The sequence below is a fragment of the Zootermopsis nevadensis genome, unplaced genomic scaffold, assembly GCF_977971745.1.
Source record: "Zootermopsis nevadensis isolate Lab colony 2312 unplaced genomic scaffold, Znev_1.0 Znev_ptg000207l, whole genome shotgun sequence".
NCBI lineage: Eukaryota > Metazoa > Arthropoda > Insecta > Blattodea > Termopsidae > Zootermopsis > Zootermopsis nevadensis.
The window spans coordinates 10,963-29,971 of record NW_028259338.1 but is presented as its reverse complement, the minus strand read 5'-3'; the positions used below and the strand labels follow the sequence as shown (position 1 = coordinate 29,971).

The following is a 19,009-nucleotide window of genomic DNA, read 5'->3' as shown; positions in this document are numbered from 1 at the left end:
CGAAGTGTTTGGAAAGAAAATCACCCATCTACAATATTTATTTTTTCATAATTACAAAACCAAAACTAATGCAACGTGCATTTGTTTTGAACTCACCTTCAATCAAGTGCATTTTTTCCCTCTTCTGTGGCCCTTCCCTCAGCAAGGATCACTTCCTCTGAAAACACAGACCACAATCTTGCATTTTGGAAAACAAAATTGAATTTTCAAAGCGGAAATTAAGATGAGATTGACCGACATGACAGTAAATTTCTCTTCTATGCCACCATAAATGAGAAACATTTTGATTTACTTTCTCATTTATAGTAAATCTTTCAACTGATTTTTCCTAGCCCTGGTATTAGATCTGAAGATAACAAATTCGCCTCGTGTATGTACGTTAAATGAATTATTTGAAATAAGAGCAGTAAGAGGTGCAGAGGTAAAATAGTTTCACTGGTTATTAATATCTGTTACATGACGTGTATCTATGAAATTGTTTTCTTATTGTCATTCAGATTGTTCCATCAGTGGAAGTCAATTTAGAAATCCTTCAGGCATTTCTGTTGCTCAAAGAAACGAACAGAGCGGAACAACAGGGGAATCCCTAAATTGGGTAGGAGAAATAACAGACCTGCATATTTTATTGTTTTATTTTGATGTCAGAATGATAAATGAGAGGCAAAATGACACAAGATTATGTTATAGACAGTACAGGAGCATTTTCACAGTCAGTGTAAATGAAAAATATGTAAGATGTGGTTTTATTCTGCTCTTTGATTCCATTCCATTAAAAGCGTGACAAATTTTAAATATTTGGGAGCAACGATAATAAATCGAAATGATACTCATGAGGAAATCAGGAGGCGACCATATTCTGGAAATGCTTGACAATTTTCAGTTCGAAATATTTCGACTTCCCGTCTGATTTCTGAGAGACTAAAGATCAATATGTACAAAACAATAATTTTGCCCGTTGTCTCTCTCTCTGAGGGAGGAACATAGATTGCAGGTGTCTGAGAAATTGTAATTATGAAACTAATATAGTGCAAGTCATTTTTGAAAGAAGTCCTATTCTTTTACTTGTGGGACCATATCCATCAAACATTTGCTCCATGGCAGTTCACATTTTACGGTAATGTTTCATGCGGTTATCAAAACCCAAAAACTATTGCCCCCCCCCCCCCAACAAAGCATTCAATCATGTGAACACTGTGACAAAAGAGTGAGAAATCCTTCTTATGCACAACTATGTGAATGTAACACAAACAGTTTTAGCTTTGGTGACTCTGTTAAATACCTCGTACATCTACCGGTATCTCTGCTTCATTATGTTGTTTCTACATTGTTCATAGATGGCAGGATGAGCACTTCGCAATTGATATACGATCTGTGGTTGGTAATCCATCTTCTATCGTCAATCATTGACCGGTGTTTGCTATAATCTGCAAAGAAGTTTTAGACGAGAGCGCCTGGCATAAATGTATAAGGTAAGTAATTTGTGTTTAAATGCCCTCCTCAATTGGCCTGATTCTTTTAACCTTCCTTCTTTTAGTTCATATGTGCTACAATTAATTGCTTTAAGTAAGGTTATTATAGGTTATAATTCAATTTGAATTTCTACTGCAATTTCTTGTTCATCTGATAAAGATAATTTGGCGAAGTTTTTGTTTGTTACTGATCGATACGTTTCTTCGGTGCATGTGGATGAAGTGCCCTACTTTTGCCCTCTCCAATTGAACTCGGATTAATCAGAGCCAATTTATAGCAGTTATGTTGGTGCAACTTGGAATCAGAAGACTCAAAATACAAATTGCAGTATTTAACAGTGCTTTAAAAATTTTCACGTTTTTATCTGTGACGATACAAGGGGGAATTCAACCTAACATTCCTGTCCTCAGATTACATTTCAAAGTATCTGTGATAATTATGAAACATGTTCAAATTTTTAAAAACTGGGCTGGCATTTTTAAAGCTTTGCTTGTGTCCGTAGAAACTTCTTTTTACTAAATGCTGCTTTATGATGAAGCAAAGGAAATACTCTTAAATCTCCCTTGAGTAAAAATTATGTCTGATAATTACATCTATAACTATAAATAAAAATCATTATACTATATCTGGGTTCAAAATAATCTGTTTAAAAAATATACTGGAAACATATTTGTGCTGAGTCAACTTCATAGCGTTTTGAAAGTCAGCTGTATATTACAAATTATATTAAAACATAGTGAAACTATTATAATATGTGTGGTAAACTTATTTAAGTACGCACCTTAAATTCTGAATAAATCAAATGTGGGTGTACATACTCGTATTAATATTGTTTATACTTTTTCAGGTATCTTTTAAATTTATCTTAATATTTAATCTTACATGGTGGTGGCCTGCGTACAATTGCATCAGAAGATGAGATAGTAATCGAGTCTTCTGTTGTTTCAACACGTCGTGGTACTAACTTCGTCTAGCATTAAGCAGCTCAAATTATTGCTATGAATGAAATAAAGTGAGATGGGGCGCAAACCACATCTCACTATAAAAATTAGCGAGTCACAAAACGTTAAAAAGAACTCAATGAGGAAATGGAACAGCACTAATGTGTCTGTTCTTATCCGCAGTTTTCATCACAAGAAAGGAAACTGCTCTGAGTTGAGATTCTATGTTCTCGCAATACGTACATGAGTTTGCTACCTTCATCATCAGTGTAATAAGTATGATAATGAAGGCAGCATGCTCCTCTGAAACACTGGTCAATATCTACCAGTCTACACATTCGCAACATCTCCGAAGACGGTCAGCCATCTTCTTGCTCTGAATTATTACGGTACTTGAATTAATGTCCCCCTCGCTTCTCTATGAATTTCAACAAACACACTGAGTGTCTTGGATAATTATGTCCATAATAATATAGATCTGCTCGTGCTCTGTATCACAATTTTCTGTTTTCATACCGTGCAACGCTTAAGTTGTCCTTCAATCCCTTCTGGATCATCAGAAGCAAGTTCTAACAGGCAAGTTGCCTCCTCCACGACTCTCAGTTCTTTCAAAGCTCTTGCAAGCCGGGGCTCTAAGTTCGATAGGGATCGGAATCTCTGGAACTCGAGCTGGACTTCTGCAAAACATAATAATGCATGCCATTATAACAACCTATCAGGGTTCTCAAATTTGTAAACATGGTTATCCTCTCCTCATGCAGAGAAGTGGCAAAATCTCTTAGGAGCTCTGGTGAAGGGTCTGGCTGAGGGTGAGGCTAAAACAGGTATCTCGAACCTGACCATCAAGAAGAATAATCAGGCTGGCTTGCATTATAAGAGGGGCAGAAAGAGGAAAGGTTTCCTCAAGAAGGTTGAGGGCCTCGACTGAAAAACTCTGTTGCTGATTCAGCCTGGGACCAATGATGGGGGCTCTGCTGTTCAAGTCAGTAAATTGCAGAGGGAAGCCGGAGATATCCAGCTGTCAGCAGCCATGGATCCACCGGCTATGCTCAGGTATGGTGGTCATCAGGACATGGGCATCACTGTGGAAGTTCACGGTCGACGGTGTAGAGTGCGGAGAGGGAAACTGATGTGTTTCCTGAAGAGAAAGGCATGACACCTACCTATCTTGAGCAGCAGCACACTTATGTGTGTTCTTGAATGAGCTAAGGAATGGCTCTGAGGCGTAATTTCACGGATAAGTCACTGGGAGAGAGTCAGACTGAGAGTTGTGAAGACTGGATCAATTTCAGAACTCAGAAAAATTTGTGGCATAGATCCCTGGGAAACCAGTGCAGATGGCTACCATGTTTATGAGATTTTTTTTATTATTATTATTAGTGTTCTGTCTGACGACAGGTCCATATGAACAGGATCCTTCCATCCTTTTCTCGGACTGGGACCTGTTCATATACGTTCTTGGCAGATGATCCAGAAGTGGTTTGCCATTGCCTTCTTCTGTGTGTGAATAGAGTAATTGTTGGGATGCCACGGAGAAACCGGGGAAGCCCCCGGAGGAAAACTTCGTGATACCTAGACCACGGTCTTGCCCAACACAAGTTATAAATCTGAGCACCACCGGGAATTGAACCCGGGACCCCAGGATTACAAGGCTAGTGTTCTGACCACTAGACCACTGTGGCGGTCGTTTATGAGATTACGACAGCAGAATTCAAGTCTGAGGATAGGCACAGACAAGTTCCCCAAAAGGGGTCCACTTACCTAGCTTTGAGAGTGTACGATGATGGTATTTATGATGTTCAGAGGCATGGACAAAGGGGGTCGGTGGCTCCTTCTTAGTTATCTGAGAATGGGGCTCTCCTTCCTACAGATTAACTAGCATCACAGCAAACTGGGCACTCATAAACTCAGTGAAGAATTGACTGCAGAGCATACAAGTATATCTCTGACACAGCAGCCATGATATTTACTGTACTTCTATAGGAAGATCCATTTATATACCTGACTCAACACCAATGGCAAGGGTGTTATGCATACTTGCTCTGTGACTCAATCAAACTGCTGCTGTCTATGTTGGCAGACATAATTAACTACTGCAGGGAAAGGCAAATGGCCTTATTAATCACAACAAGTAACATAGAGAAGTTTGGTCACCAATCCTAGAGCACTACTGGAATACCCAGAATACAAAAATTTACAAATATTAAATCAAGGAGAAAGGTTCACCTTCCTCAGCAATAGAATGCAGGAAATAATAGATTTTAATCCATGTGATATAAATGGATGGTGTCTCAGAACCATCTTTATCATGTCATACGCATATCATCTTTAATCTCAAGGGAGAGCACAAGGAGTAGGTGAACTACAGAAATTCACAGACCACCTGATGGGCCTCCTATTGGGAGGAACCACAGTCGGTTTCTTGGTCACTCTGGTATTCTGGAGGGTATTGCAATAGCTGTGGAGTTTCTTCAGGAAGCCATTCTCTCTTCATATGAAAATAACCATCCCTTATCAGACCACCAAAAGGCAAGACAAAGGTTTCCTGTTGCAGAGGTCTATTTGGCACTAAAAACAAAAGATCTTCTGTCGTGGTATCAATGACACTCCACAAAATGCTCACTAAGCAACGCAGAGACACATATGGGCCTTCTTTGCTTCCTTCCAGTGAAATGCTGGAGACTGATTTCCCTGTCTCTGAAGTGTTAAATGAGGAAAAGACTGCATGGTAATAACATTCCACATGCACAATAAAGGTAAAGCCATCCCATTATACGCCATGTAGGTTGTTTGTGGGAAGTGGAGGTATAGCTCCTAATTCTTGACCTCAGCACTAGATGAGGGTGAGTGGTCAGCATCACGACCCAGTCACACCACACTCCGAGGAAGGGACCCCAGTACCCATTGGATACGAGTCTGGATGCAGAGGCTAGAGGACAAAATTTCAGTTGTCCAGCCCGTAACTAGTCACAGCTCATTCCATATGAACAATGACAAAGAAAAAGCTATTTAAGGCAATGCCAATTGTGATCTTCTGGGTTGTGATCCCATACAGCAAGTTTTTACCAACATTTTGGAAATGTTCATATAGTCTCCATAATCAGGGTTGATACAAAACTAGTTGTTTGACTCTGCATAGTGTTGCCTAACTGTAGAGGTTAACAATATCAACTTTCAGGTTATCACTGTAGTAAAGACGTTGACTGTGGGTATGCAAGTTACAATGCAGGGGCTGTACTAAAATACTGGATTTGTGCCCATTGAGTTTCATCATGTATTTATTATTGACTGCAAATGGGTTTATACCCGGTGGCAGGAATATTCTACAAGACAAGACATTCTAATTGTTAATGATACTGACATATTTAAGACAAGATGTAGTCAGTGTGCAGCATACCAATTTACAGTTAATCTGAATCAAAGCACTGCTCTGAGATATATTAAGTAATTTCTTAGTAGGATTTGAGGTTCTAATGGCAGTGTGAACGAAGATAGTTATCTTCTGGGTTGTAGCACTGTGTAGTCAGGTAGGCATTTACTATTTTCAGAGGTCATACTCCATTCATGGTCCAGCTCCTATAAACAGCACCACTCACCCAACTGGCACATTCATTGCCCTGATGACCGAGGCAGTATGACCTCTGAAACGTTGGTAAACATCGACCAGACAACACAGCGCAACAACCCAGAAGACGGAAATCTTCATACTCTGATGACGGAGGCAGTATGACCTCTGAAACGTTGGTTAACATCGGCCAGACTACACAGCGCAACAACCCAGAAGACAGAAATCTTCATACTCTGATGACGGAGGCAGTATGACCTCTGAAACGTTGGTAAACATCGACCAGACTACACAGCGCAACAACCCAGAAGACAGAAATCTTCATACTCTGATGACGGAGGCAGTATGACCTCTGAAACGTTGGTAAACATCGACCAGACTACACAGCGCAACAACCCAGAAGACAGAAATCTTCAGGGGTCAAGAAGTTTATTCCCTGGTCCCAAACCAGCTATTCAGTCTCGCCAAGTGTTGGAAGGCTCATGGTTATAGAGTGGCTGCAAATGAGGCAGCCAAAGCTCCTCATTGAAATGCCTCTGGACAAACTATCTATGGACCTACTGGACGCGGAGAGAAATAATGCAGGTTCATAATGGTTGTGAAATGGTCATTAAACATTGACGTGTCACCTATATGTATATTGGCGCATGCTCAAAAAACTGTCACATGCAAAAGATGTGAACAGGAGGAATCCTCCTAAAATATACTCCATCAATGACCAGCACTGGCTCGACAAAGATTAGTGATATTCAGTTCTACACTTCTAGATCCAGCATACATTAGGAGGGTCTCAGTCAATCGGTGTGGTCGTGGTTCTTTGAAGGACCCTAACATGATCAAGAGAACGCAATGTGTCCAGTAATGATCCAAGTGCCTGGGGCAACCTAGATCAATACCAATAGTAAACACAGCTTACCTGCAGGAGGAGCATTTATTCCTGGAGTCTGGCAGCTGCTCTTTCATTTCCTTCAGTGTGCTTTCCTGGGTTTCAAATTCTTCAATAAGTCTCTGCACATATCACAGGAAATCAATATATAACTCTTATAACATATTTACACAAATACATTTCATATATATTGGTACAAATGATGGACTGAACAGTTTATACCTCTCCTTATGCAAAACTCATAAAGAAGTGTATATTTAGGAAACTAAAACTGTCTACACTGTGAAGTCTGAAGGTTTCTCATGATGGTGCATTATAATGCGTAAAATTATTTTTTTTGACTTTGTCCCTCGCCTAAATTATAAAATAATAAAATTACATTTCAGAAACTGGATTCTGCTTCCATCTTCAGGCAGAAGGGGCGAAAAGCGCAGAAGCTCTATCTGCAGGGTCCCATGGTTGACCTAGCCTAATAGATAGGGTTTCTGTCCTGAAGAAAGAAACAAAATTGAGCTTCTGAAACACTGTGATTTTATAATTTAGACAATGGCCAAATTTTCAACAACAACAACAACAAAAAATCCACACTGGAGTTAAGGTTCTCATGACAGTAATATGAATATGGCTGTCTTCTGGATTGTACCGAGAGGTCCTTCCTGCCTCCATCATCTGAGTATGCCATGAATATGAAAGGCAAGACAAAGAAGGAAACAATCTCCAGACAACATTCAAACATATACTGATGTTAACCAAGTGCAAACCAAAATCAGATATCCAAGAATGGTCCAAGCTAAAACAAGAATTATATAAAAAGGAAAGTAAAGATGTCCCATTAAACACCACGTAGGTGCTTGCGGGGGAGAGGAGGTATAGCTCCTACTCATTCTTAACCTCAACACTATGTGGGGGGTGAGTGGTTAGTGTCATGCCCCAGCCACACTCCACCCCACTGTAAAGGAAGCCAGGTGAGCCCCAGAGCTGGTATAGATGCAGAGGCTAGAGGAAACATCCTCTGTCCCCATCGAGGATCAAACTGCGGTCGTCTAGTCCAGTGGCATTCAACCTTTTTTGTTCGCGTACCCCCCAGATATAATTCCTCTTCAACTTTGTACCCCCAAAGTTGTTGGTGTATAATACAAGTTATACATAGTATATAATCTACATCTAAAATAAATTAAATGAATTACATTACTGATTATTCAGTGTTTGACATAAAATAATATATTTTTTTAAATTTCACGTACCCCCTAAGATGTCTTCGTGTACCCCCAGATATAATTTCTCTTCAACTTTGTACCCCCAAAGTTGTTGGTGTATAATACAAGTTATACGTAGTATATAATCTACATCTAAAATAAATTAAATAAATTACATTACTGATTATTCAGTGTTTATCATAAAATAATATATTTTTTTTAAATTTCACGTATCCCCTGAGATGTCTTGGTGTACCCCAGGTTGAATACCACTGGTCTAGTCCATAGCCAATCACTATACTGACTGAGCTACCCCGTATCTATAAATCTAGTTTAATGTAATTTCTCTTACAAAGTTTAAAGGTTGCTGTGTTGGAGTCTGAAAGACTAAATATAATTAATTCATCAACACAAATTACAGGACAGAATTTAGCAATTAGTAAAACTCTTACTGGTGATCCACGTTGTTCACAATCTCGCAGTTTAACAGCTTCAGTAGAGGGACAAAAATGTTTGGTACTGGTGAACAGTTATAATTACAACTACTACTTTTGCTGCAATGTCACTGACAATTAAAAAAACTCGCACAAAAACAAATATAAATAAAAGCTTTCTTACTCAGACTAGTGAATACTGAGACCATTCCTTCCGATCATGAAAGAAAAAAGTAACCATATTTATTCCTCTGTTACTTTAAGAATGCTTTGTCATTTTCGAGGAACACTTATCATAAACTGGCAGGAACATTGTAAATTATAAATTGTAAATACAGCAATACCCAGAGGAACTGAGGAAAATAATGAAAACTGAAAAGTTAGGGTATCAGATTTGAATCCTGAGACTATGGCGAACTGGAAAGAGAGTAAAACAAAGCAACTGTGGCATATTTCGTTGGAATGATGAGAAAACCCGTCTTGACACCTGTAACCAATTTCAGGATGTCAGCCACATATAGCGGTATAAATTTTTCCTATTAATTACAGTTAATACATTCATTCATCAATTTTTAAAGGCAGATATTCCTTTTTTATTGCTACATATGTAAAAATTAATTTCATACTCATTTAGAGAAAAATTATTATCGATATGGTAACGTGATACATTCACATACTAAATAAAACCTACAAGTAAATATGTAGTACATACACATTTAATAAAATGAACACTGCTAATTTGATACTAATTAAAACAAATTATATAAACAACAAAATTGTTATTCTTTAACCCACTGCTCCTCAGACAGTACAAGAAGAAAAACACAGTGAAATGTCACCTGTAATTTTAAACTGGGTTTAAGGCCCCACAAACTACTGTTTAAAATGTTTTAAAAATAAATTTAAATGGTGGCATTTGACATCAATATATGACGATTCACTTGTGGGTACAAGTCGATTGCTGAGGTACCAACTGAGAAGCTACAGAATGAAATATTCTATCTTGTTATTTCTGTTTCATAGAGATCCTTGTAACAGCAAAGAGCATTCTCAGATTTTTTTGTTCAATATTTGGACCAAATACGTATGCTGCAGGACCCTTGTAAGGGGGGGGAGACATTTAGACAGGGGTAGGGGTGATTTGACTGAAGAGTATCAATGGGATTAGCAGAGCAAGGTATTGTATCACCTGCCTGGAAAGAGTAGTAAACTATAGCACATCCCACAGTACTGCAGTATGATACAGCTTGCTTTTATGATATATAAAGAGTTCAATTTCTTCCCAATAAAAAATGACAATCTCATAAACTCGTGGGTATTTTAAGTAGAGCTGAAGTCTGAACTTCATTCCCTCAAATATATACACAGAGTCATAATGATATAAACAGGGGCATTTTAAACTGCCTTTAGACTGTTTTGTCTGATTTTGACATTCTGCAGGAAAACAAAATTCCTTTTAATTATTCCAAATTGTTTGAAAATTTCAAGTGAATCTTAGTTAGAGAATCCTTTCCTTAAAGTGGATGATTAGGTTAAAAATTAATCTTCGACGTACTGTTAAGCCTTAGAAGCATTTTGGACATACACAGTGCTATTTGTCTGAATATACAGACATTATAACAATATCACGACACAACAGGACCATATAGTCCTATTCAACCAACCACACACACACAAATTAATGGGACACTCAACCCTTAAAGCTTAGGAACATTTGTTCACACAGATCAACGCTTATATCTTCCAGTAACCGAGACCTTCAACAAAATGATGGACACCAACAGAATTCAATGGACGTCATGGTATTGGCCAAATTTTATTTTAGATTTTAATTGCATTATTCTTATTACCAGCTGCCATACTGCCACATCAAGCTGGTTCAATTTCACTGTCAAATGAGATTACTTCATCAGAGACACTCTTCAAAATTAGATGTTCTCTATTTCGTTCCTCAACTTTCAACTAACCGTAACTTCAATACATGTCAGTTTCTGTAAACATACAACGTAGGTCATTTACAGTATTCAAACTTCCAAAACAACAAAAATCACGCAACTACAAACAATGAATGAAGTATTATTTGTTGTGGCAACATTGCGTGTTTCATCTAGCTTACATTCAGATGTCACTGACAAGACATCATCCCCATGTGATCTTTTGGTAAAAATAACCTTCATAGGGTTGGTAATCTTAATTTCAATTTCGGAGTTGTGTGTGTGTTTGCTTACAGTTCAAAAAAAATATATTCTAATTCATATGAAATTTGAAGTGCTTCTTCCTGGAAACCAAGAAGATATTTTAGAAAAGTCAAAAACTCAGTCCTGAATTTCAGTGCTGGTGATGGTGATTCCTGTTGCTTGGAAACTAGACATGAAAGGACAGTGCCATGACCGAAATTGCTTTTTTCAATGTGCAGACCACAGTAAAAATGGCTGCAACTCCAAAAACAGAGATACGGGTGAGAAATGGCCACTGAATTTTGCTTACAAAACATCTTGTTCATGCTCATAAGGTTCTTTTACATGCCATAAAACAACGACATGAGACCGCCGGCTTTACTTCCCCTCTGAAGGAAGTTTCATCATCCTTAAAAGTCCACCGACCTCGGCTGGGTTTGAACCCGTGAACCTTGGGTCCAGTGGCGAAAACGCTAACCACAAGTCCACTGAGGGCAACTTAAAAGTACAATAGTCAAAACAAACAGGTAAGCAGATTAATACGGAGCAATCACATTATTACACATTATCAGACTTTCATCTCATCATGCTGACTTAAGAAGCAAGTAATGAATTCCCTATTTCTACCTGCTGACTCAGATGACTCCACCTTGATGTAATAGCCTCCACATCTGATTTCACTGTCTGTGACATGATGCCATCATCCACAAAATGACGTCCAATATCCTGGATCTTGGCCAGACGAGCTTCTGGATGATTTCGAATGTACTTTTCAAGGTCCTTCAAAAGAATTGCTGTCATTTACTTTCACAAAACATAAAAGTAGCTATAGTGACTTCGAAAGCGATCCAGGAATGACACTTTTTAGGATATAAGCCAAAAGACCGATCATTTGCAGGAATTCCATAATCTTCAAACACAACTCCATATAAATTGTTTGTTCTTTAATGTGTTTACTCATCAAGGAGATGTGCAGAAGACTGAAATAAGAATTATAACCTTGCAAGCTACCCTGAAAGACCATTTCCTCAGAACTCACTCTGATCCATAAATTTCAACAAGAGATGTGAAAATGAATATAAGCCAGTTCAGAATGTAACTGCTACATAGCCTGCAGATATGGAGTCTTCTCAAAGGTTTCAAACTCAGTTATTCTGACCGAGGATTTTTGTGGGGTCTCCTTAGTATTTTCACATAAATGCAAGAAAACTGCCCTAAAGTAGACTCTCCCCTCAAAACTACCCTACTCCTATTCATTCAGTTACGAGGGAAAAAAATGTGTTAATGCCTGCACTCATCACCTTCACAGTAAATAGTCTACATGCATTATCCTCAGAAGGTAAATTTCAGATTCACTGAATATGTAACATTTGAGGTTTCCACAGTGACAAATCCAAAGACAATGATCACTGGTAAACTTATACCAGACCACAGAAGACAGCCATCTTATGTCTGGTCATCTGACTAAGTGATTTCCCTAATCGCTTCTCTAGTTTGTCCAACCAATCCATTTCTTGGGCAACCAAAGCTGATTAAGGAAAATTCTCATATTTTATTCAATTACAGAAATTTCAAAAAAAAACAAAAACAGATGATAGCTGAAAATAAACTATAAACTCTTGCCTGACTTACAACATGACGTAAAGTCACCTGGTAATTAAACAATATCTTACTATTAAATAACACACGTAACATTTATGCACACTGAGTGGAAACATAGTGAGTATGCATATACTGAAAAACGTGAAATGATTCAGCATCTGTGCGTCAGTCACCAAGATCCAGTTATCATCTGACTTACTCATCACCCAAATGACTGAGGCTGCAAAGCATCTCAGCAATATTATGGTAAAATTAGGATGAGCGAAGAAACATAACCAGACTTTTCAGTAAGTTTGTTGAAGGAATCTGAGCAGTTGTAAGAAATGTGTGTCTTCCAAAACAATTCATCGAAGATCTCAATGGAAGCCCAGCGACACCAGAAACAAAAAGATCACAACATCAAAATGCTGATACGTTTTTCTAATTTCAACAGAAACAACCATTATAAAACTGTTAATATAAAAGTACATAAATCTAAACAGTTCTGTCAGTACAAAGTTCCTCTGTTACGGATGATGGCACAGTACAATCTGTTAAATCATTCTCCATAAATTCAAAATCACAGGATGTATCATTTAGAGGTTATGAATCTCGATGTAAGGTCATGTGTCGTACTTGCAATTTACATTTCTTAAAAACTAGCAGAACATATGAAATAAGCAATATTGCTATAGACATCTGCAACATTTCAGAAATATCTTTGACAGAAGAAACAATTAGCAGACCTCAAATAGGTAAGCTGTTTCAAAATTTAAAAAAAAATAAAATGACTTTCATCGAAGATACTGAAATTTTACAGTCCAACAGTAAAGCAGATAAAAAGTTATACAAATTAGGGGACTTGTTTACAAATAAATCAGACATCTCACCAAATGTAAGTTAATAAGGATGGATTCTCATTCTGATACAAAATCTTAAGAACCAACATACTGCTGCAAAATTTGTCTCATCTGCTGACTTACAAGCGGAAGTAGAGTCAAGTCAATGTGTCAAAACTCCTGGAAAACTTCAGAAAGAACCTTATTTCCTTTCCAAGAAAATCAGAAGTGATAAAACAATGGTTCATGGGTAACCCCAAAACAAATCTTCAAAATTAACAGGTCTAGTATGATGAATCATAAAAGAGGCCAGACGAGTTCACTCAAATGCAAGGAGCACATAGAATGTCCTCCTCTTTTGATGTAAACAGAAATCTGTATTGGGAGTTTATTTCATATATAAGTTTTTCTAAATAAAATGTTGTGATTGCTTTCTTCACTCTGTTGTTTGTGCAGAAATTTCTGACAACCATTCCGGCTGTTGCGCATTTCTTAACATATTCCTCCGCATTTAGTATTGCGCGACTTTTCGTTCTTCCAAAAACTCAATTTAGAATTCAAAGCGAAAAGGTTTCGATGACATCAATGAAATAAAGGGGACAATCAAAGACTAGGTTTTCAAAATTCCACAGCAACTTATAAAATTACAGAAGCTCGGTATTTGCTGTAACAGGTTTGAAAGGGTACTTCCAAACAGAACAGCATCAAATAAGTACTGAGATAAAATTTCAGTATGGAAATTTAACTTGTCACATCTCGTGACACTGGCTATTAATGAAACAATAGGAATGTGATTCCTCACAGAAACTGCAGGATACAGAATGCCGGATCTTAAATGTAACAAAGATAATACAGAAGAACCAATAATAAATATGAGGACAACATGAAAACTATGAAAAGATGCATGAGAACAGAATTCCAAAGCAACTTTATCAACATAAACCGAAGAGTAGAACAATCCAGGAATGCCTGAAAAAAAAAAACAGAATAACTTTAATCCCTGTATATGGGGCAGGCCAAAACTTAATCCATAATGTTGATGTTGATCACGATGAGACGAAACACCTTCAAAAACCAAAGATGATAAATTCAAGTTTTAGATCCTTTACAGCAACACATTCATAAAAACAGGCCAAATCTTTGGCAAGATGAGAGGACAGTATTACTTTTGACAACTTATTCCTGTCCGAAAAAACAAATAACAGTGTTCAAACATTTACCACAAGAAAAAATCTTAAAGAAATTTCATTTTCAATCATACATACACAAACAATAACAGTAGAGATTCTTGGGCAATGACATTCCAGGCTTTTTACAAAAATAAAGTATGTTACAAACATATTTCCAACTCAGTCCTCAGTTATGAAGATGGCGATATGCGTTCAACCCACGAACAAAGGACAAGTAGCGGCTTTGTCATTACGCGTGAATCGAGTGAAGTTATTTACTTCTCAGAATGGCACGTGTAAAATACCCACAATATTAATGCATAAACGTACTCAATTTCCCTTGCCCAAGTCACATACATTCGAATATGCAGTCAATTTCTAGCGTTCTTCTTCCAATCACCGCCCGCACAACATTCGCAAACAACTCAACACAACACAACCTCAAATTGCAAAAAACGAATATGAACGTACGTTGCAGCGTCTTAAAGGATAACCGAATGACAACAGGAAAACCATAACGATCCACACTGCAATGAATATTCTGATTTAATACCTGGGTCCAAGAGTTACGAAGGGAACTGACCCTCAAAACACAAAGAAACTAAAACAAGGCGGGGTCCTGCGCAAGCGCAAGACATCGTCACTTGCCACCAGTCACAAGTTTCGTGCAAGCAAGCCGCTCTCTCTCTCTCTCTCTCTAACCGAATTGCTCATGACTGAGCATCCTGACCCCACATGCGTTGCTTCAATAGGCCGTGTTCAATACACTCTCAATAAAGTATCACCACGGTACATAACACAGGAAAGCCGATTTCACTGCACTACACATCACTAGAAAATTATCAGGTCAAGACTTCCGATACACCTGGTGGTTTACTTTCATACTTTTACAGGTTCCCTGTGCTGAAAGAAATATTCTCTGTACATCAGAGAGAAGTAATGATGAACACTTACCCTTTAGACGGGCCGCTGGCACACGCAGCTGGATCTTCCTGCAAGCCAGACAGCTGATCCTGAACAACATGCTTTACTCTCTTTCTTGATGGACCAGGTTCCATTGCTGTGAACATACAACATGTATAAAGAAAATACAAGCAGTTTTCATCTAGGATTTGACATGGGCAATGGAATTTGTAATAGTGAATTGATAAGGACACGGTAGTGTTTGAGAATAATATTACGTTAGATCCCAAAACTGCACAGAAGTCTTCTTTTTTCTGACATTCTCAATACAACAAAGTTAAAAAAATAAATCAGTAATCTAAATGTAGGAATGAAACTGTATGAACCATATGTTCCCCTCAACAGAAATCTTCAGTAAAAGGCAAAAGATTTATGCGAATATCAAGGGAAACCTGAGTTTTTAAATAAGCTAAATAATGTAGAATAAAAAATTAGATAAAACCCCAAGCATTTGGGAAATGTGTGATTATTGACGTTGAAAGAAATACGAGTATAATGAAATAACAGTATGTAACGACGCCATGCTGCAGAATTCCGCCCCAAAACATGTAATGACACACACCCTACCACTTACAATCTGGTACCTTGAAACAGTGGGGTGCTTCCTCAAGTATAAACTTTAACCTTTTGCAGCTGAAACTCGTGCAAATAATATTTAAAAATCAACTTTCTTTTTCTAACAAAAAACAGCCTAATCAACTGGTGAATGCTCTTTAGCAAAATTATCAATGCTGATCAGCCTGCAAACTAGTATACCAATTCATCAATGAAGATGAACATGACAAAAATTTAAACCAATGGCAATGGTATATCACCTACGATAGATGTGACAGACATTAAGAGTGTCCCAAGTTACATCTGTCATTTCCATACGGTTATCTCTGCACGAATATCATAAAATGTAAATGTTGTGCATTGAGGGAATTTCTATAAAAGCCCATATTATATTGGACCAAATTGTATCCTTGTATTTAAATACGTGCTCAAAAGCTGTCATTACAATAGAAAAGTCATTCAAATTCTGAATGAAAGTTCTGTAACAAGTGAATAATATGGGCATGTGAATTCTTGCAAAGCAGAAGCAATCTCCTGACCAGCACATCAACATCCAGTCACAATCCCTGCAAGATTTCAACACTGGTATAGTGAAGATAGTTTCAACAAATGTTCTCAAACAAAATGAACAACAGCAAGACCAGCAACGAACATTCACATAAAAGACACACTGCACCTTAAATTCATGGGCAAGGTCTGTGTTGGAAAAGCTGGCAAACAAATCAAAAGAAAACACAAGATACACACACAGATTTCAAACTCGACGTAACATTTGGGTTGTGGGGCTTCCATAAAAATAAATCTGTAACAGGCACAGTATCTTCACTCTCAGTCTGAAGCCATTTTTCAGTTCACTGTCAATCTTTTCAAAACTTCTCATAGCACGCACCATGACATGAACTTTTGATTTCCTCATTTCTTACTAACTCTGGAGAAAGTTTCCCCATAATCAAACCAGTGTTACTGGACTCCCAGAAAACTATGCCCAAAATACGCCATCAGTAGGTCAGCCTGGTATATGGTGTTCTTTCAAGGATGGAATCACTCAATCCCTATCACATACTTTTATTATAAATTCTGTTGCCCATTTTCTGTTCTCAAATTTCCTAAGTACACGAAGCCTTTGTTTTACTGTCAGTAGAATTTTATTATGATTTTCATCCACCTTCTTTAGAACCCCCACCCCCACCCCACAGGTAAGTTGAAGGCCTATTTCACCTGTGCTTATTTAAAAAATTAGTAATGCATGAATATTCCAAACACTCATAATCAGGAGCTTACTGAACAAGTAAGAACCCATAAATTTCTCTTTCATGACATTATGCAATCATAATGTACAAAGTCAACAGATTTCTAGTACTTTCCTTTTGCAACCATGACAGGCCCAATATAGACAAGTTGGTGGGGAGTGGAAATATTCTACTTGAGTGTGCGCTTTGGAATGCAGACAAATCACATATTGGATTAACTGACAATTCATCCTTAAATAGGAATGATCATACCAGACACGGATTACAACTTAATTCAGAAGGCAAGTAGAAGCTTGTGCAACTCACTGCTAATTAGATTAGGTGCAAACTGGATACCTGTAATCACTGATGTAAGATCTAACCCTTCTTTTAGGCTTAAGCCCAAATCTGTCACCAAATACCTGAAAGATGTCTACATCAATGCTAATAAACCAGTTCTAAATTCAGAATACAATCAAGATAACAATTCTGTGGTGCACCATCATAACATAAGAGGACTTTCAAACAAAACTGATCAACTATCAGTGTCCATTAATAATAAGTACACACCCTAATCTGTGTTTAACACAACACCACAGGTAAACTTGAAAATGTTACTTTTGGAGGTACTTACTCTAGATGAAATATGGTAAAAGAAGGTGCAAGTATTATTGCCAAAAAGAACCTAAAATTTAATTAGATAAATGTATTGTGTCACTAAAATAACAAGAAATAGACGCTGCATTGTGCAATTGGAATCTAAACATTCCAACATATATGTCCTAGCTATATATAGAGCCCCCACTGGCAATGCTGACTTTCCTAAACAAGTTACAAAGCATTATAAATTATCTTTATAAACCTACAGCACAACATCGTCAACTGTGGTCCCATTATCATCAATACAAATTATCTTATTGAAATTTACAATAAAAATGTGTAAAATGCTCGAGTAGCATCTTCCAATGTCATGGCAACAGTTAATTTCCCCATAAGAATCCAAAATTACTCCATCTGATCACGATGTATGACTTCTAGTAATATTAATAATAAAAAATCGATCTCCAGTTATCATAAGTACAGAATACCAATCAGACTCACAAATGAAGACACTATTAAAGAATGTATCTCTCATCGAATGAAAATTGGGAATGAGTATTAAACAGCCTTGATGTAGATTCAAAATTTAACACATTAATAAATAATCTCTTAAAAATGTATAAGCAAGTTTCACCACCAAAACAGTGACAAAATATCTGAAAAGAATGATTGGATCACAAAGATAAAAAAAGATTAACTAATTTGTCAATAGTGGAACAACCAAATAATGAAAATTCACTGCACGAAATATTTTAAAATACTTACTTCCTCGAGGTCTAAATCAGATTAAATGTGAGAATCAGACTAAACAACCTAGAGCAACCCAACAAAATAAAAGCAGTCTGGAAAACATGAAAAAATTAAATCATGGAAATATTCTACAGAAATATTTACCTCATTAATAAAGATAAATGATAATGTAATAAAAAATATTAAGCTCTTAGCAAATTATTTCAATATTTCTTAACAAATACAGAATCTATTAATAATCACGTTGCAAAAAAGAAGCAGAAGACGAACAAAATATGTTAGTTAAACAATCCCAAACACACGAAGTAGAATGATGGCGCCTTCGTCGTCGCGACCAGAGATGACATTATCAGAAACGCAGAGAGAACCACTATTCTCGTCAGCACTTCAAACACATGTGCAATATTTTTTGTTCTTCCTTTGTGTTCAAGTTGATTTTATTTTTCAAATTGTCTCCCTTTCTCTGTTGTTAAACATCAACTTTTCTCATGTTATACTGTTTAGGCTATCTCCATTCATCCTGTCTTGATTTTGCCACAACTGAAAACTATCCCCTTGCTATTAATGTTAATTTTCAGAATTCTTCATCAAAACATAGTTTATGCTGATTCAATTTGTAACTAGATACATTCTCTTTGGTAGAGAATGTTAGGT

The 19,009-nt window shown here is 37.2% G+C and overlaps 1 protein-coding gene and 1 pseudogene across 7 annotated transcripts; both read right to left on the bottom strand.

The window, feature by feature from the left end:
* Positions 1-7: 7 nt before the first annotated feature.
* Positions 8-18,481, bottom strand: LOC147870728 (uncharacterized). Of its 7 annotated transcripts, XR_015533216.1 has the most exons (8): positions 18,371-18,481; positions 15,213-15,318; positions 12,471-14,058; positions 11,297-11,449; positions 6,893-6,984; positions 2,928-3,088; positions 1,280-1,424; positions 8-157 (listed from the first exon to the last, which is right to left on the bottom strand). XR_015533216.1 is itself a non-coding variant. In XM_087342084.1 (5 exons), exons 1-4 carry the CDS (start codon positions 14,427-14,429, stop codon positions 2,968-2,970), a joined length of 441 nt encoding a protein of 146 aa, XP_087198210.1. In that variant the 5' UTR covers positions 14,430-15,206; the 3' UTR covers positions 8-157; positions 2,928-2,967. The 7 variants fall into 7 exon arrangements, 2 of the variants coding, with proteins under 2 accessions (XP_087198210.1, XP_087198209.1); XR_015533214.1 differs by having other exon boundaries at positions 11,297-14,058; XR_015533215.1 differs by lacking the exon at positions 12,471-14,058.
* On the bottom strand, positions 15,509-15,621 carry LOC147870729 (U5 spliceosomal RNA; annotated as a pseudogene).
* Positions 18,482-19,009: the final 528 nt, after the last annotated feature.